General features: G+C 36.0%; 1 protein-coding gene across 1 annotated transcript in view; it reads right to left on the reverse strand.

Annotated features, from left to right (window-relative positions):
- Positions 1–598: 598 nt before the first annotated feature.
- Positions 599–19,832, reverse strand: part of foxn2b (forkhead box N2b) — a 28,480-nt gene continuing 9,246 nt past the window's right edge. Inside the window, exons 2-6 of the mRNA XM_079397959.1 lie at positions 8,911–9,491; positions 6,727–6,851; positions 3,890–3,945; positions 3,495–3,563; positions 599–2,885 (exon numbers count right to left, since the gene is read on the reverse strand). Of these exons, the coding sequence (XP_079254085.1) occupies positions 2,521–2,885; positions 3,495–3,563; positions 3,890–3,945; positions 6,727–6,851; positions 8,911–9,491 (1,196 nt within the window). The 3' untranslated portion in view covers positions 599–2,520. The remainder of the gene's footprint in view (positions 2,886–3,494; positions 3,564–3,889; positions 3,946–6,726; positions 6,852–8,910; positions 9,492–19,832) is intronic.

A 19,832-nucleotide genomic window follows, 5' to 3' on the forward strand; every position in this document is an offset into this window, starting at 1 on the left:
ATTACTTTCAGAACGATTAAAACATTGACAGAGAATCAGAATCCACCATGCCCTTTTACAATATAACAATGTTTTTGTCCGTTAGTGTGGACGCCAATATAGTTATCGTTCTTGTTGTGAACGTGCCTTTAAGCTGTTTTTAAACTATTTTCGACATACATGTGAAGGTCGCATTTTACCCCCCAGTGGCATTCACATGGAATCAATGACAAAATAACTGAATAATGTATGTATGAATTTTGCACGCAATTATTCATAACTGCGCATTTTACAGAAACATGTTTAAAAAATAATGTGTTAGTGTAAAAAATATTAATTCTCATTTTGTTTTTAAATAATTTTTTAAACAAAAATTCAATTTCAACAAAAATGTAACATTTATTTTAATAATTTTAAATAAAATCTAAGATATTGCAGCCAAAGCTCAAATCTGATTCCAAAATTCTGCAAACATATATAAACAGAACTCCAGTATTAGTCTCCATTGGAAATGAATGACTTCGTTTGTTGTTTGTCATTATTGAAAAGATATTGAACAGGTGGCTTTACACTGACTGATGATATAGTGAACAACAAACACTAAATCAGTAAAAGAAAAAACTCTTTTATTCTTTAATACCATATATAATGCAACAATTGCATATCTTTGGCAAAAATAAACTTTATAAACCTTTTATTAACAGAGGTTAACTTACAAAACCAAACATCAGGTTCAGCTGCCACATATGGCAGAAGAACATGACAAAATTGATGGGGAAGTGGAAACTCAGTTAGTGGACCTTATCTTAATAATAATAACAATTATAATAGTAATGTAATAATTCATAGGCAGCTGTTTTCAGAATTGGCCTCAAATTCTAAAACTACTGCTTGGCTCCCCTCCCTGCATTAATACTTGCATTCTGTATTAGCACTATATACAGCTAGGAGGGGACAAATTGGCAGCCATGGTTAAAGTGACAGGGAAAGAGCTTCACAAGGATAGGCAGTTTTAAAGTAAGTCGACTCAAACAGAACGTTCTGGTTTGCCAGTGTAAAGGGGCAAGTGGCAGTTATAGTTCACAATTTCACATGCTTGGGTATATAAAATCCTAATGTCTCAAACAAACACTTAAAAATCCAATCATCAACAAACAAATTATTGGGGACACACAGCCAGGCAAGTTTTGTGAGCAGCAACTTTGGCGATCTCAAAGGGGACAAAATACTGGGTTAAACATGGCCGGGAGTCCAGAGAGTTCTTAGTGGCACAGTTCTCAGTTCACATCCAGTTGGCTCTCCCATCACCGTCAAACAATAAACTGTCCACTCTGCCCTCTTTCACTTCCTGTGATCCTTTCTCCCATGATCAGCACAGTCCGTGAGCTGCAGCAATGAGAGAAAGTATTCGTCTCTGCTTGCATTTATTGTGCAGTTCACATTGTCTCTGGTTTCTTCTGAACTCTCTAGAGGTCTGGAGCAGCACAGCGCCAGCTCAAAAGCAGCAATGGAAAGAAGTGACATTTCACAGAGCTCCCCCTACTGGAGGCTTTGTCACGCAGTTTAAACCAAGAAAAAGATGATAAAGGCCTGATTTGGGTAGAAGTGACACTCACGCCAACAAAGTCAAGGAGCAGGAAAGAGAGAGAGTGGTACAAATCTTATAGTAGAGGTAAAGAGGTTCTTGTTTTGATTGGCCGCTATTTAGTACGCTCCGAAAGCAAGCAATATGCAAGTCAGTGCATGTGGAATAGCACAACACCTGATCGCTAGCATCTGAGAAACACTGAGGCTGATGTGCATGCAACAAAAACCTGTTTCCTTCAAGCTGTTCTCCAGTCATAGTGGTCAGGATGGGGATGCAAAACTGATCCAATCAGTATGCACGGGAGGAGTCACATGGTTTTGACATCATAACTGCGGCAGCAAAAGGCTCCCAGGGGCATGCCGTCACCACGCGAGATATAAACCAGCAGTACAAAAATAAAATAACTACAGATATTTAGGTCAACTAATTATTGCATTTCTTCTTTTGTATCATGTTTATATTATGATCCAAAATCAATTTCATATTTCTCTCTTTTTTAAGCTTTTTCCCTCAATAGTTAAGAAACGTGAGATCTTGGGAGCTTGTAAAATCCATGCATTCATTTTCTGTATAAATACGTTTGTGTTGATTTAGAGGTGGAAGCATGCAAATCTTGAAGTCTTTTTTTTTTTTTTTTTACCAGTGTCTCTTTTTAATTCTTTTTTTTTTTTTTTTTTTTTACAATTAACATCTTCAAACTCTCATACTGTTAAACTCAAATGTTGTGGGCTGTTCATTCAAATTGGGTTCTTTTTCTGTACATAAAATATGTCAGTATGGCTTTTCTCTTCCTGGGTTTGTATTGCCATGTTTGATGAGTGGACCGGGACGTCATCCCAGTTAAAAAGACGAAAGGAAAGAAAACCCCCCAACAATTACAAACAAGAAGGAAGATACAGCAAATCAGAAAAGAGAGGTTGGGCAGGCCACAGGATGGAGTTACAGAATCGGGTTCATTTTCTACTGAGTTTCCTGCTCTTGCGTCTTGAGGCGACTAAGCTGGTGCGAATACCAGCCAGGTGTAGGAGCGAGCCAGCCGCCTCCTTGAGCTCCTCATCCACGTCTGGACGAGAATCTCTTCTGTTCCTCTTTCCTAAAAGCGGATCCTGTAGCAGGCTGCGTGGCCATCGGGCCCGGCTCCCTCTCTCCTGATCGTGGTGTAGAGCCAGACTGAAGTTGACCGGCTGTGAAGGAGGCATCTGGCGAGGGCAGGGTGGGACAGGGGTGCTGCTATAGTTGTGATCCTGCTTTGGATCCCGACTCACAACCACCAAGTCCCTTCGGGAGAGATCTATGGGGCCTTCTTGATCATCTGGGTCTGAGAAATCATAAGCAGATAGATAATTGATGTATGACCAAAATCGTACATAATGTTTTTTCTCTTTTGCTCATCAAGGCTGCAGTTATTTGCATATTGTGAAATATTTTTACAAATTAAAATGACTTTTTCTATTTGAATATATTTTAAAATGTGATAAATTCCTGTGATGGAAAAGCTGATTTTTCAGCAGCCATTACTCAAGTCTTTTTCTACATTAAATCAACTTCAATACGCAGATTTGAGCATATTTGAATATGAACACATTTGATTTATTACTATAAATGCTAAAAAAAAAAAAAAATACTTTAAAAAAACCACAGTAGAACAGAAAGCCTCAAAGGGTTATTTCACCCAAAAATGAAAATTCAAAAGAACACCCTTCATTTGAAATACAAATATTCTGTAACATTATAAATTAATTGTTCTAATACACATTTTTGATTGGATGATACCTGATTAAAGCCTGCGCATGATTGCTGTGATTTTGTGAACCTAGATGCATGTCTTGACTAAAATAAACCTGATGTAAAACATGAATAAAAGAAGAAACAAACAAACTAAAAGGGCAAAAATGAGGTGTTGGTGTATGTGATGGTGTTTTCTTACATGAGTCAATGTTCTGCTCAGAGGCAGACTTTAACAGCATCATGGCAGTGGCAGCATCAAAATCACATTCTGTAAAAAGAAAGAAATGTTTGATGCACACAAGTATTGACTATGTGATGTGTGTGTGTGTGTTTAAGTGAACGAGTCACATCCACCCAAGAGCGAAACAGTCGCTGTCTAATTTCAAAGTACCAGTGCCTTGGTTGTCAAGGTTACCAAATACAGGAAAGAGATGGCATTTATGTGGTGTAGAAGCACCAAGTACGGGGTGAGCGGAACAAAAAGACCTGTGATGAGTGATAGGCTTCAATGTGTGATGATGCATCTGATAATGATGTGTAAAAGATGTGACCAGGTTATGGATTTTCTGAACAGACCTAATGAAGTCTACTAACCTTTTAGGGCACAGCCCTGCTCTGATGTGAAAAGGTGATGAGGAGGAGACGAGGCACTACAGAACAGAGAGAAAATGTGAGAAGATGTTAAAAACACCTGTTTGATATTTTCTAGACCAAATTCTTATATCATAATGTGCTAGTACATAATAAACAAAAATATTTAAGGACTCAAAACAGTAAAATATTACAATGGGGTATAAGGATTCTTTCATTTTACTGATTGTAAAAATCCTGACGATTCAACTGCATCTCATGAATCGCTTGTGTTGCCCAATAATTAACAATTTTAAAAATTGTGTACCATATTTAAGATAAGATTTAATAAATTGTTATATGAACAAATAAATGGCAACATAGAAAGTTAAAACTAAAATGTAGGTTTTATGTAGTTAAAAAAAAAAAAACTGTCTAAAGTACCTTGTCTTTCATATTGTTTTTAATTTAAATTTTTTTATTCAAATAATTTTAATTGTTATTTTTAATTATAAGCAGGGGTGCAAATACGTTTTTCAGCCTGGTTCTCACAAGAGCACCCGAAGATTTGGTTTGGTCCTGACACTGCACATAATGTGACCCATTAAATATAACCATAAAAAAAATTATAAGTGTGATAATATTATTGCACTTTATTTTGTTATTTTTTAAATAGAATATTAAGCAAAATAATAAAGTGTGATAATATTTTTAGCTTCTAAAATAAAAAGGGAGTAAAAAATAAAAAAAAAACTATTATTTTATAATAAACTTGAAAATAAAGTGCTAATATTTACTCTTTTTTTTTTTTTCCAATATGAATTTATAATTTTCAAACTTAAAGCTGCAGTCCGTAAGTTTTGCCTCTTTGTCGCCATCTCTGTTTGAAAACCTGCAATTGCAGCTGTTTGACGATGTGTCACATTCTCAGTTTTCAATATTACTGCACATGGCTACATTTTCATATAAATTTTATATCAAATTTATTTTGTGCAAAATTTACTTTTTTTTCTTATATAAGCAGGCTACTTTTTTTTTAATTACTTATTTAAAATAAGTTTTCTTTAAGTATCCGAATGTTTACAGACAATAGTTATGGGTTTTTCTTTTTTCGTCAGCATTATTGCCGTTTGATTATTACTGATGAGATCATAGACAGCTTTAACAGGCTGCATTCACACTAATGCACAGATCTATTTCGATATATCAGATGTTTTGTCCTGCTCTGAAAACATAACTGACTGTGTGTAGCCTACATCAATTTCGTATAAAAGTATCAGAAAATGCAAGTGCATTTAACCGTAGCCACAATCGAGTTTCAGGACAAACAAACTCAAAGTGCACGTGAAAGTCTGTCAGTGTGCGAGTTTTGTGCATCTAATAGTACTGCATTCCAAACAGCAGAAATGAAAGCATCTCTAAAGTAAAACATGGCAGGTGGAAGCACACACTGTAAAGCAATGCGCATGTGTCTCACAGCGCAAATTCTGTGCAATGAAGCCCGTCGTGTCTCTAGCGCGCACACGTGCCATATGCGGAGAAAAAAAACAAGCTCAGAATCAATTGAGAATCGTGAAGAGAGAATCGCGATGCATCGAAGAATCTATTTTTTCTCCCACCTCTAATGTTAATAACATCAGCATTGCATGACTGAGTATAGTGTGTAGATTTCAATTTATGTACAGTCCAATCTCTAATTGTCATACCATTCGAATTTCATATTAAGAAATTCTTTTAACCCAAAAAGCTAATTATGCTCCCTTCGAACTGGTTGTCTTTAAAATACAAATCTTGTGTAATCCCAGGCTATCTGTAATCAGAAGCGCATTTAAAACTGGAATATAATTTAAATTTCATTCACGTGTTTGATAAACACATAATTCTTTCTGGATTACAATCCGATATCAAAATGATACATTTAATTATTCTAGCGATCCGCCACCTGCAGGAACCTCACACGCCATAGCCTAGTAGCCGGGACAACTTCTTTGTTTACAGACGTGACGTAATGACGCAGTGCCATGCTCGAATTTCCCGCGGAAACCTACCCGTACCACTCAAATTAGAAAACATTACTATAAGCTAATCGTTGTGAATCGGGCTAAAGTAAGGCGATAGTTTTGAACACTGGCTGGTTATCTACTTGCTCAAATATTGATTTCAGATCATTTTTAACCAAAAAAAGTTACGGACTGCAGCTTTAAAATCAGCTATTTTTATTTTGGCAGGTTGCCGGCAAGTAAGTATATGCTCTGTCAGGTTTAGCGCTGCTGACTGAACAGCGTCAGTGAATGAAATATCACAGTTTGTGCTTTGAAAATGGCAGCGGATAGCCTAAATTAAATTTTTTCATTAATTTATTCTTTGTGCATTAACAGCTGTCAAACATGTCAGTACTCAAAAGAGCAGTTATTTACACAGCACATTTTTATTTTGGTCGTGTATGCACAAGCTTGAATCAAAATCAGTGGACTGAATCTATTTGCGGTCAACTTAAAGAGTCACACCACTACATTATAAAAATAACCAGACAAAAAATCCAACCAATATTCACACTCCTGTGACAACAGCTGAACATTAATTGTATATTAATGCACCAAAGCTGCAACATTTTTTGTAAACAACCTACAATAGACATGATGGCCTACACCACGACATTAGTGGAGCATCATGACACATCAAAACTAAATCGCTCCCACTATATTTAACAAAGCTGTCTGCACTGGACGTGTTTTCCTATGACAGTTCAGAGTAAATCTATGAAATCCTAATAAGCAGCAAACAAGCACTGTTTCTACTGATTGAAGCCTTGATAAATGTCAGAATTCTGCATTTTCATATAATCAGGCCAGTGTTGATACCTAGGAGGGGAGGCAGGAGGAGTGCAGAAGGCATGTGCATTCGGGAAGTGCTGTTTCTTCAGGGCTTGCATCAGCATGGGCCGGAACTCGGGGTGAACGCACCACAGAGAGCCTTTCCCATTGGTCTAGAAGAAACAGAGAGGGGAGGAGTCAGAACTGAAAGAAGCAAGCATGATATCAGCATGCTGGTGTGAGGAGAAAGCTCAGGTTAAATGACAACAGGACCATCTGTCTCTCTGTATGTGCACTGTACATTAATAAGCACATCATACATTAGCTGCAAAATCATTTTAAGCCATCATGAAATTATAATGACCACATGGGAAGCATGTGGAACAGTGGCTCATATTGTGTTTGCATGGGGGAATGTGTGTGTGTGTGTGTGTGAATAAAGGACTCATCACCCTTTGTTTTAGGTGTGGTCCTGCAGGGGGAATATGACCTTGACTCACTTCACTAGCCATGCTCATAAACAGGAAAGAGGAAACATTGCCATGACAACAGACACCAGGCTGAGACATATGAAACCCACAGATTCACACACAATGTCGCACGTTAATGAAACATACCATCCTCACCGTTCCATAAATCATTTTGCCATCTACGGTTCACGTAGAAGAAATTAAAACATCTGCCTCGCTTCATTTAACTGACTGCGTGCCCTGCTTTGACCACATTGGTTTTCAAAACGCCCTAAACCAATATCCCTTACTTAATCAATACTTGACTCTGATTGGTCAGACACAGCATTCTGAGGTCAAATGGTTTTTTCTGTAATGGCCACTAAACTGCATTTGAGCGTTGTCCCTGGCAACCAGTCTCACTGTGCTAGTTTCACGTCTCTTGTAGCACTATGCGGTCACACATAATAAAAATTATTTCAACCCACATTAATATTTCAAGTCTATATATTATTTTTTATTAATATTTTGGAGATAATGTACAGTAAGTCATTACTTCAAAATAAACCCCTTCATATTAGGGATGCACCAATATTAAAATTCTGGCTGATACTGGTAAGCCGAACATTATCTTATGCCATTTATCGATTGTAGCCGATAACCAATACATTTCTAAAATTAAAATCTTATAATATTTTAGCTAATATATGAAAAATTATTTCAAATGATACGACTTAATTTAGGCATTGGAGCATTACATAAGTACAATACAAAATATGAACATATATTTTGGTAAAGATTACATTTAACAAAAAGCAAAAGCACCAAAATATTAATAAAAAACAAACTATTTTTTCACTGTAAAATTAGAAATCATATTACTCCAACACTCAGATCCCTTCACTGGCTGCCTGTATCATTCAGAATTGAATTCAAGATCCTTTTATTAGTTTTTAAATGTCTTCAAGGAACTGCCCCTATATACCTTTCTAATTTGTTAAATAAATATACTCCAGTAAGATCACTCTGAACATCAAACAGAAATTTGTTGGTTGTGCCTAAAACGCAGATAAAAATTGGACTCTCTGTGCACTTTTAAAAAATATCTCAAAACACATTTGTTCACTAGTGCTTTTCCTTGACCCATTTTTGTAATTATTTTATTTCTATTATGTGATTTAATTGCTTATTATGTTTATTGTTGTGTCTATCCTGTAAAGCACTTTGTAAACACTCTTTTAAAAGGTGCTATATAAATAAAGTTTTACATACAAAAAAACCCCCCACTAAAATTAGGCTGAAATGAACATCCACAAAATCCAGTGTTATTTTAATATTATTTATATACTAAATTTGCTTTTATTTTTCTATTTTATTTTTTGGTAATTGTTTTTATTAGCTTTTTAAAATATTTCTATTTAGCTTTAATTCAGTTTTAGTTGACCAATTTTATTACATTCATTTAAACTTGTATTTTATTTCAGTTTATTTGCCAAGGGAAAATTTCTAACTTTTTTTTTCTAATATTTATTTTATTGTAATATCAATTAAATTTAACTTCAATTAATGAAACAATTTTTAATAGTTTTACATTTAGTTAACAATAAGTATACTGGTCCACAATTAAACATTCAATAATGACCGCAAAAAAATAAAAATAATAATTGTAATACTGATAACCATTATGGCTCTGCCTGCATGTATTGTATGTTAATGACTGGCTGAATGTACATTTTCCCTTACAAACACCACATGAGAATGTCCATTTTTCTTGCATTCCTACCTTTCCTATGCTTCGCTCTACTTTGCGGAAGCACTTGTTGAGGGACAGGTTGTGACGCACTGAGTTCTTCCAGCCAGTAGGGGCGCTGGAGAAATATGGAAAATGTTTGAGGATCCAGCCGTAGATGTCCTTCACTGGGAGAGATTTGCTGGGCGACTGTTCGATAGCCATGTATATCAGTAAGGAGAAAGAGAAAGGAGGCTTTGACTTGTAAGGATCTCTCTCACTTCCCGCAGAGATAGACGAGGTGGACGAGGCGGTGTTGCTGTGTGGCGACCCACCGCCTCCCTCGATGTCAAACAGTGGGCTGTTGATGGGTTGCGCTTCGCCTCCAAGCGTGAAGTTCTGAAGCAAGTTCTCATGAAGCCAGTTCAGGTTGGTTAGTTCATCATCTTCAGACTCACCCGCCACCACACTCAATGCTCCAGCCCGACCAATCTGGTCCAGACTGGTAGCCATGGGACTGGAAGCACTCTCTGCTTCAGGTAGAGTCCCAGCTCCACACACGCCCTGCGCTCCGGGAGATTCGGCTTTCTTATCTGGAGACATCCCGATTATCGGACCCATCAAACCAGGAGGGTCTGTGGAAGGGAAGGGTATTGGAGAGAACAAAAAGTGGGCACTGGTTACTACAACAGTCAAATCACAAATAAATGTGGCTGTATTTATTTACAGAATTGCAGAAACTGAAATTTATATTTTCATTTGACTGAAACTGAAAATAATGTTTCGTAAATTCAATTTGGGTAATTTTAAAGCTGTTCAGAATGTCAGGTTTTTAGGAGATAAATTAAAACAAACATAGTAAAGCTCTTCAGAAATGCCTCTTAAAATCTCAGCTACATATTGGTACTATATTTAAAATTAATATTAATGGCACCAAAGTACACTAACGTAGTTTTGGTGCAAAAACTTGCAAATTGGTGCAAAAAGCTTGAATTAAAAAAAAAAAAAAAAAAAAGGGAATAATGAATTGAATTGATTTGATTTAGTTTCTACGTGAGGATTCACACAACTAGATTATAAATATGACAATGAACACTGGATCATTTTTGATCATATCCGCAATGATGACATGTTTATCTATTGTAACTTTATCAACATTATGTGCACAAAATATGCTGACATAGTAAAAACGCTTCATCAGAGAAGCACTGTTTTAGTCAATGACTTCTGTCCTCCAAAACGTTTCAGCTGACAAAAAAATATTTTATTTAGGGATGCACCGAAATGAAAATTTTTGGCCGAAGCCAAACAAATTGAAACACTGGGCCGAAGACGGAATACCGAACATGGTTTTTCACATATCTCCCCCCTTTGTATTTTGCACATTTTTTCACCATTGCATAAGTTAAATCGCCAGTATGTGCCTTTTGCCGTTTTGTCTTGCTTTTCAAATAAAAAAATCAATTACAAAACAACAATTAAAAAATATTTACTTCAGACTGAACATTTTTTTTAACATTGTAGCAGACATTATACCAACAAGGCACAAATTAACTTCAAATTAATAAATTAGTAAAATAATAGTTTTTGGCTATTTTTGAGACCCCCTTCTTGAATCAGGCATGTATTTTTTTACTGTACAAATAAATGCAGCCTTGCTGAGTAGAAGAGAATTCTTTTAAAACAGAATATATTACAGATTTCAATTTGAACACTATGTGAATGTTATAATAAATGTATTAATAGAGCTTTTGTCATTATTATTGTCTTTTCTATTTTAAAAACTCAAAAATGTTAGTGAGCAACTGATGAATAACACTGTTTCAGTGCAGATTTTCCTCAGGCTTTGGACTTTGAACCCTGGCTAACAAGCATATAGCACCGCAAGCTCTGAAGCGCAGTCAGAAAACATGCAATCTGTGTATTTATAAGAAAACAATGTTCTGCAGTTGGTCCTGCAATGTTCTGCAGTTGGTCCAAGTGTTTAAGGCCATTTCACGATTTCAATCATTATACAGTAACCAGCAACAACCACACCTTCCTCTTCTCATCGAAGACCAGCATTGCAGTACTAAACGGTCGCTTTCTGTCAGTGCTTATAATGATTTTTGCATCTTTCTGACACTTTTAAATGCTTCCTCACTGCTGACATGTTTGCTGCATTAGTGCGCACCTCTATCTGATCGCGTCATGCCATTGTTCGGTACAATTTATAAGGTTTTTTCACTTATTCGGCCAAACACCAAAATATCTTTTTTTTTTGCTATTTTTGGATGAATAATTTTGGTTACCGAACATTCGGTGCATCCCTAATTTTATTTCAGTGTAACTTTGCCTTCCATTTTTTACTATTACATAGCACACTTTAAGTATTTCTTCAATACCACAGTAAAAACTACAAGCGTAACTAATTCAGTAAGATTGTTATTCACGTCGGCGCTAATGATGTTCGACTTCACCAGTCGGGGATAACTAAATATAATGTTAAAGAGGTGTGTGTACTTGAAAATACGATGTCAGACACTGTAATATGCTTTGGTCCGCTCCCTGCTTACCGGGGTGATGAGATACATAGCAGACTGTCGTCACTCAATGGCTGGATGTCTAAGTGGTGCCCGCAGAATAACATAGGTTTCATAGACAATTGGAAGAATTTTTGGGGCAGACCTGACCTGTTGAAAAGAGATGGGTGGTGCCGCTCTTCTCTCTAGAAATATGGCACATAGTCTTAGAGTTCGTGCTTGACTAACTGGGGCCCAGGTAAGGAAGCAGACAGACTGGCTAAACAAACCGTCTGCTAGCCGCCTCACGTCGCAGAAGTCAGTTAATTCTCAGCACATAGAGACTCCTTCACCTAGATATCACACTATAGAGACTGTGTCTGTTCCCCAAACTAGAAAATACAGAAAACATCCAAACCAAAGTAAGAGTAACAATTTAATTGATGTTCAACAAATAAAAAACAGATATAATACAGATAAACAAATGATAAAGCTTGGCTTACTGATTATTAGATCCCTTTCTACAAAAGCACTTTTTGTAAATGATATGATCACTGACCATAAACTAGATGTGCTTTGTTTGACAGAAACCTGGCTAAAACCAGATGACTACATTACTTTAAACGAGTCTACCCCCCAAGATTACAGTGAACCGCATCCAAAAGGTAAAGGGGGAGGTGTTGCCACAATTTATAGCAATATTTTCAGTATGTCTCAGAGGTCGGGTTTCAAGTATAATTCGTTTGAAGTAATGGTGCTTCATATAACGTTATCCAAAGAAACACGTGTTAATGATAAATCCCCTGCGATGTTTGTACTGGCTACTTTATACAGGCCACCAGGGCACCATACAGACTTTATTAAAGAATTTGCTGATTTTCTATCTGAGGTAGTGCTGGCTGCAGATAAAGTCCTAATTGCTGGTGATTTTAATATCCATGTTGATAATGAAAGAGATTTGTTGGGATCAGCATTTATAGACATTCTAAACTCCATTGGTGTTAAACAACACGTTTCAGGACCTACTCATTGTTTAAATCATACTCTAGATTTAATACTGTCATATGGAATTGATGTCAGTGGCGTTGAAATACTTCACCAGAGCGATGATCTCAGATCATTATCTAGTTTCGTGTATATTCCATATAGCTAATGCTGTAAAGCAAACTTCATGTTACAAATATGGTGGAACCATCACCTCTACCACAAAAGACTACTTTATAAATAATTTTCCAGACTTATCTCAATTCCTCAGAATATCCAATAGCTCAGAACAACTGGATGATGTAACAGAAACTATTGACTCTCACTTTTCTAGCACTTTAGATACAGATGCTCCTTTACGCTTAAGGAAGATTAAGGAAAAGAGTCCAACACCGTAGTATAATGAGCACACTTGGGCCCTAAAGAGAGCAGCCCGGAAAATGGAGCGCAGCTGGAGAAAAACAAAATTAGAGGTATTCTGTATTGCTTGTCGGGAAAGTACCCTATCCTACAGAAAAGGATTAAAAACTGCTAGATCTGCTTACTTTACGTCTCTTTTAGAAGAAAACAAACACAACCCCAAGTATTTATTTAATACAGTGGCTAAATTAACAAAAAATATAACATCAGCAGGTCCAGACATTACCCAGCAGCACAGTAGTAATGACTTTATGAACTACTTTACTTCCAAGATCGAAACTATTAGAGATAAAATTGTAACCATGCCACAGTATCGCATCAGATAGAGCACTATAGATCCCCTGAGGAACAATTCCACTCATTCTCTTCTATTGGAAATTAAGAATTGTATAAACTTGTAAAATTATCTACACCAACAACCTGTATTTTAGACACTGTTCCATCTAAGCTCCTAAAAGAGGTGCTTCCAGAAGTAATAGATCATCTTCTGAATATTAACTCATCATTGTCATTAGGATATGTCCTAAAAACCTTCAAACTGGCTGTTATTAAGCCTCTCATTAAAAAAAAACACAACTTGACCCCAAATAATTAATTAATTACAGACCGATCTCGAATCTCCCTTCTCTGTCAAAGATATTAGAAAAGGTATAATCACAACTATGTTCCTTCTTAGAGAAAAATTATATATGTGAGGATTTCCAGTCAGGTTTTAGAGCATATCATAGTACTGAGACTGCTCTCATTAGAGTTACAAACGACCTGCTTTTATCATCTGATCGTGGTTGTATCTCTCTATTAGTGTTACTGAATCTTAGCGCCACGTTTGACGCAATCGACCACAACATTATTTTAAATAGACTAGAAAATTATGTTGGCATTAGAGGAAGTGCACTGGCATGGTTCAAATCGTACTTATCTGACCGCCATCAATATGTGGCAGTAAATGAAGAGGTATCATACTAATCACAAGTGTAGCATGGAGTACCTCAAGGCTCAGTACTTGACCCCTTACTTTTCACGCTTTACATTACCCTTGGGAGATATCATTAGGAAACATGGTGTTAGCTTTCACTTATGCTGATGATACCCAGCTCTATATTTCTTCGCAACCTGATGAAACTTACCAATTTGCAAAAATAATACAGAATGTATAGTTGATATCAAAAACTGGATGACTAGCAATTTCTTACTGCTAAATTCTGAAAAAACAGAGGTGTTAATTATTGGACCAAAAACTTTTTTGCATGTAATAACCTAGATCACTGTCTAATACTTGATGGCTGCTCTGTAAATTCTTCGTCATCAGTTAGGAACCTAGGCGTACTTTTTGATAGCAATCTTTCCTTCGAAAAACATGTTTCTAGCATTTGTAAAACTGCATTTTTCCATCTTAAAAATATATCTAAATTACGACCTATGAATGTCAAATGCAGAAACATCAACACTGCACTGGCTCCCTATTAAACATTGTATACATTTTAAGATCTTGCTAATTACCTATAAAGGCTTGAATGATTATTACATTGCGGTCTATACGAGGGTCAGAGAGCTGTCAGAATGCATTAAAAATATCTTAATTTGTGTTCCGAAGACAAACAAAGCTTTTACGAGTTTGGAACAACATGGGGGTAAGCGATTAAAGACAAAATTTTCATTTTGGGGTAGAGTAACCCTTTGAGACCCGATGCACGGATCTAATATAAATGATATACATCCGATTTCTTTCTCAGGTGTTTTCGTTCACATAACAATGCGTTTACAAGAATGACTGTCGAGACTGATATTTTGGCATAATTAATGTATATATGTATCGGTTCAAACAGAGATGCGAAAGAAGAATCGCCTCTGTATTTCATTAATGAACTATGATCCGTTTAACCCCTATTTAAATGTATTGCGTGCCAGAGGACTCTAGAGCATGACCACCGAACATAACAGAAGCCAATGAGGCAATTAAATCATTAACTTTTGGTCAAATTTGTTATATTCATAATACTAGATGGCTTCATTTTATCGCTTAAACACTGCAATCTCTGTGCCTGCACGATTTCTCTTGAGGGAATTAAGAGGTCCTTTAGGACAGAGTTAAGGGCCTCTTAGGTGTCTACTGAAGTGTCTGAGAGAACCATGAGCCTCATCGTCAAGATGATACCACACAAGAACAACTGAAGTGTGCACTCCAGGGTTCTTAGACATTGAAGACTGAAGACGTTCAAGTCTGTTATCAGCTCCATGTAATAAGACAGACAAGGATGGAGAGGATAAGTGATGATGGCTCCATACAGCTTGAAGAAACTCACAGAGATCAATTAGAAATCTACCTGCCACAGACTAAGTGACTGACTTTAATGGATAGCCATGAAAAGCACATAATAAGCACAGAATATTTATAAATAAATCATCAGCTCAAGTAAAAGAGGGCTGAGTGACTAGGAGAGTGAATGTTTCTCTTCCCACTATTATACCCACTGCCATGGAAACCATACAGCACATCAATAAATAAATAATCAGATAAAGTGCTGCTCTGAATCATTCTCTCTCCCACTCTGGAGAATAGAGTGGAGGGCACAGGGAGCGGGTTCCACTTCCTCTTTCAGACCGTTCAAAACACCCCAGACACAAATACACATCTTCCTCTTCACATGAGTACTGTAATAAAAGGTGTCAACAAAAAAATATTCCACAAAGTTAAAGCGATAGTTCACACCAAAAAGACAATTGTGTCATAATTTAATGTCTGTGTCATTCCAAACCGTTTGAATTTTCCCTCTTTTCCTCGCTTTCCTTCGGTTTTAAACAGCTTGTAAAAGCACCATGCGCATTTTACTTTCACTTTTAAATTAGCAGCAATTCACCGTCAATTGCTAGAATTCAATTCAAGCAACAACAAAATACAACGTAGAACATAGAACTTTTATTAACAAAACGGATAAAAAAAATACACCATACTATATGCCTAATATAGAATTTTAAATAGGTATACAAAACTGAAAACCAGTAAACACTGGAACCAAACAAAAGTAGAACAGTTATTAGCAAAACGAATAAGAAAGCTTGGAGGCACAGAATATATCTTGATGTAAAATAAAATAAAAATAAAAAAGAAAACAGATAAACAAAAATCAGCAAACACTGTGGAACCAAATAAGAAACAAATGTTTAAAAAAACTTCCAATATCAATTTAGATAAAATGTCAGAAGTCGACAGGCTTTTCAAAATCCATAATATTTTTAAAACGGGCGCTTTTGCATTTCGTTTTGTCTTTCTCACCTCACTTTTCTTGTCAGTCAGCTCAACTTACTTTCCTCATGTCATAAATTAAATCTGATCTGTGATGCGACTGTTGTTCAGTGTGCTGCATTGAGCAGCCGCGTTCAGTTTTATTTGAAGTGTCTGTTCTCTAACTGAACTAGGCTTAACACCACAACAAAATATGTATGTAAACAGGAAAGGAAAAGGGAAAGGGAAGTGGCGTGTGGCCAAGTATGGTGACCCATACTCGGAATTTGTGCTCTGCATTTAACCCATCCAAGTGTACACACAGCGCCCTGGGAGCAGTTGGGGGTTCGGTGCCTTGCTCAAGGGTCTCACCTCAGTCGTGGTATTGAGGGAGGAGAGAGTGTTTGTTATTCACTCCCCCCACCTACAATCCCTGCAGGACCTGAGACTCGAACCCACGACCTTCAGGTTACAAGTCCAATCACCACGACAGCCACGACTGCCATGTATACACGTATACTGCGGCTTCACACCAGTAAGACAAACTATCGCAGCAAGCCTAATCATGATATGGCTTAATGCGTAATTTTCTATATATATCCACTGTGACTTCAGAGATATGGTGTTTCAGTGTGCACAAAAACACAGTACCGCGCTTCACTCTGAAATCAGCTGGTAATCCACAAAAATAAAAGCTCAATGGTTTAAGGATTGAAAATTAATTGTAATTTTACAGTTGTACTTCATTTTATTCAAATACTTGAATTTTATATTGTACAGTACAACAGTATTACTGCAATATATTTCTTTTGTTTAATATTTTTACAATTTCTACAAAAATTTTACAACTTTTTCCTAAATTGTCCAACCCTAAAAAGAATAATAATTCAGCTTTTTAAAATATATATTTGTATTCTTTTTTTATGCATGTGCACTCTCCTACAAAATCAGCTCAGTCATTACAGAATGTTTAAATCGTTTCAAATATAGATATTTAAATCATCTGGAGAAAATTCCCTTTTTTTCATGTCTCAATATATATACAACAAACACACACACATACATACAGAAAAAATGCAATGCAAGTTTTCTCCAATTTCATGCAGCCCTGGAATAAAACCATCTGTCACCCTTGTCCACATTATTATGCTCTTGTAGTGCATCCACATGCCGTTTTGTTTTCCAATAGCATCCTCTTTGGATGTCTTTCTTCATGGGCACTCAAGGGCAGGTACAACAGCTGTACGTCCTTCATAGGACATTTAGAGCTGTCTGCTTCCCATCCTGCTCCAGGCGGAGACCTGATCCCTGCACTCATGGCGGCTCTCATTAGCAAAACAAATCTAACTCTCCTCCAACAAGCTCATCAGCCCATCACCTCGCCCTCCATCCACACAGACAGATAATGCTAATGCGGACACTCTACCAGTCTAAACTACTTCAAACAGAAATACACCCAAACAAACAGACGAAGAGTATACTTTTGTCAATGGGAGGGGCAGCTTTGAAATACAACTAATTGCCCTTTTAATTCCCAGGCGCTTTTATTTAATGTCACTGACAATTATCCAGAATAGTTTATGTAGATTTCACATTAAAGTTGCAATGAAATCAAAGTAAAGGCGGATCTTTTCTTCCACGCTGATGTAGAAGTCCGGCATACATCGCCGGAGAGAAGTCTGCTGTTTCAGATTGAAACGAGGTAATTTATAAGATAAAATAAAAAATGAAACGTATGCTCAAATGAATTGTTCATAATAAGATTAAAAAAATAGGGTAAACGTACCTATTAAGCACACTTCCATTTTGAGATCAGATTATAAAAAGAAAATAATTTATTATCCTACTTGATGTCTTAATCAATTGATATGTTTGTTACTATATACCTATTATAATTTCAAGTCAATCAGATCATTGCACACTGAGATATGTATCTCCATGTGTTCACACTGTCTGGCAGCCATTTTGAAAGCTGTCTAAAAACTTTCACCAAAAGAGGAGCCCCTTAAATGTGCATTTTTTAGATGTTTATGCCTTTATTTTGGGTACGTTTCACTACGTATTGTAAAATTTAGAGATTAATGTTCAGACTTTTGCATATTATAACCTGGAACTTGGATGTGGGAAATAATTACATTAGATCCAAAAGATAGTTTTAACAACATAGCGCAGATGCTACAGAACACAGTTAGCTGACTAGCTGTATAAGATTGTGTGCTAAGCTAACATATTACTTCACAGGCATTACTGGCTTGTACTTTTACATCCATAATATTATAAATGGACAGTTTATTGCTGGTCTGTCATTTTACAGCGCTGTAATTTTGAAAGATTTCATATTATTTTAAGGTGAGCTGAAAGGGTACACTACTATGAAAATCACACAGCTTCAGTGTGACATCAATAAGAAAAAGTATAATTTCATAGATATTGTTAATAATAGTTGTTCATATTAAAATATGTATGAACTTAATACATGACCTAGATTATTTAGCAAAAATCCTGTCATTTTAATAAATATTACACAAAATTTATGAAAAATTGTAGCTTCTGCAATTAAGCTTAGTGTGCTCTCTTTAAGCTCTTCCACGTTGAACGTCTATGTAAATACTTCATAAACAGACTTTACATATTAACTGATGGTTGTCACTTTAAGTTAATACATTTTCTATGGATTCTGTCAACTCAAATCTGCAGACTGGCTCTGATCTTTGGCAACTAGCATCAACTTTTCCAGACTGTAAATCTGTGGAAAATCAGGGCAGAAATAGTGTAGTGTATTCCAGCCTTAAGAGACTCTAGATGAGTTGACATCCATTTAATAAAAGGTTTCAAAATGAGGCTAGTTTCTGTGTTCATCCCCATGAATTAAATGTTTTATTGGTTTGTTTTATTTGACTTTTGAATGCGTTACTTAGCTGAACGTGGACTAGTATAGGCTAGATGTTGCAATGTGCTTAAATGACACTTCATTATATATAACTGATCGCCTTGATGCTTGATTTTAGTGTTCTGTTTTTTTGTGATTGACTTTGCACAAAAATATATTTTCTTAAAAAAAAAATCCTTAAAATAAACAAGAATTTTTAATAAAACATGATGTGGGCTTAATGGGAACAGGGGAGTGCTTAAAGGGTACAGAAATGTACCCATTAAGCACAGCCAGACTTTTTTAATTTAATGATGTGTATCTTAATTGAAATGCTTTTGTCATTTAAAATAAAAGTAAATGTTTTTGTGTGAGAGATTAATATTTTATTTTAACATTACTTTTTGTACTGAAACCAATATCGTGTGCACTAAAAATGTCTCAATGTAGATTTTGGTGAGCTTAATAGGTACGTTTACCCTAGAAAAAGAAGGACGATTTTTATTTCATGCCAGCAAAATATGTGCTATGAGCTATTATCGTATTAATGTATTATATGTGCTATTATCGTATTATTCACTAAAGCAGAGAAGCCCAAACTGGGCCCGCAGCTCAAAAGTGGCTCAGAGCCATTGAAATGTAGAGAATATACATTAAATTAATTTTTAATATAATATATTTGGATATAATGCAGCATTTACTTTAAGCACTTGGCCCTCGATCATGTTTTGATTTTTAGCCCTTCATAGTAAAAAGTACGGGCACCTTTGCACCTAGGGCCCTATGATTTTCGCGATGTGGAAAACGTGAACATATTCGCAGAATCCAGTCATAAAAACAAAATTTACTGTATAACACGGAATGTCACGGAATTTGCCAAATTTGAATGGATACATCAAAAGTAGGTCAGTACACTTAAATCATAACGCAATATGGACTAGTGGCTGTGAATATTAAGTGGCAAAAATATAATTTAATC

The sequence above is a fragment of the Barbus barbus genome (assembly GCF_936440315.1).
Source record: "Barbus barbus genome assembly, chromosome: 38".
In the NCBI taxonomy this organism is placed as follows: domain Eukaryota; kingdom Metazoa; phylum Chordata; class Actinopteri; order Cypriniformes; family Cyprinidae; genus Barbus; species Barbus barbus.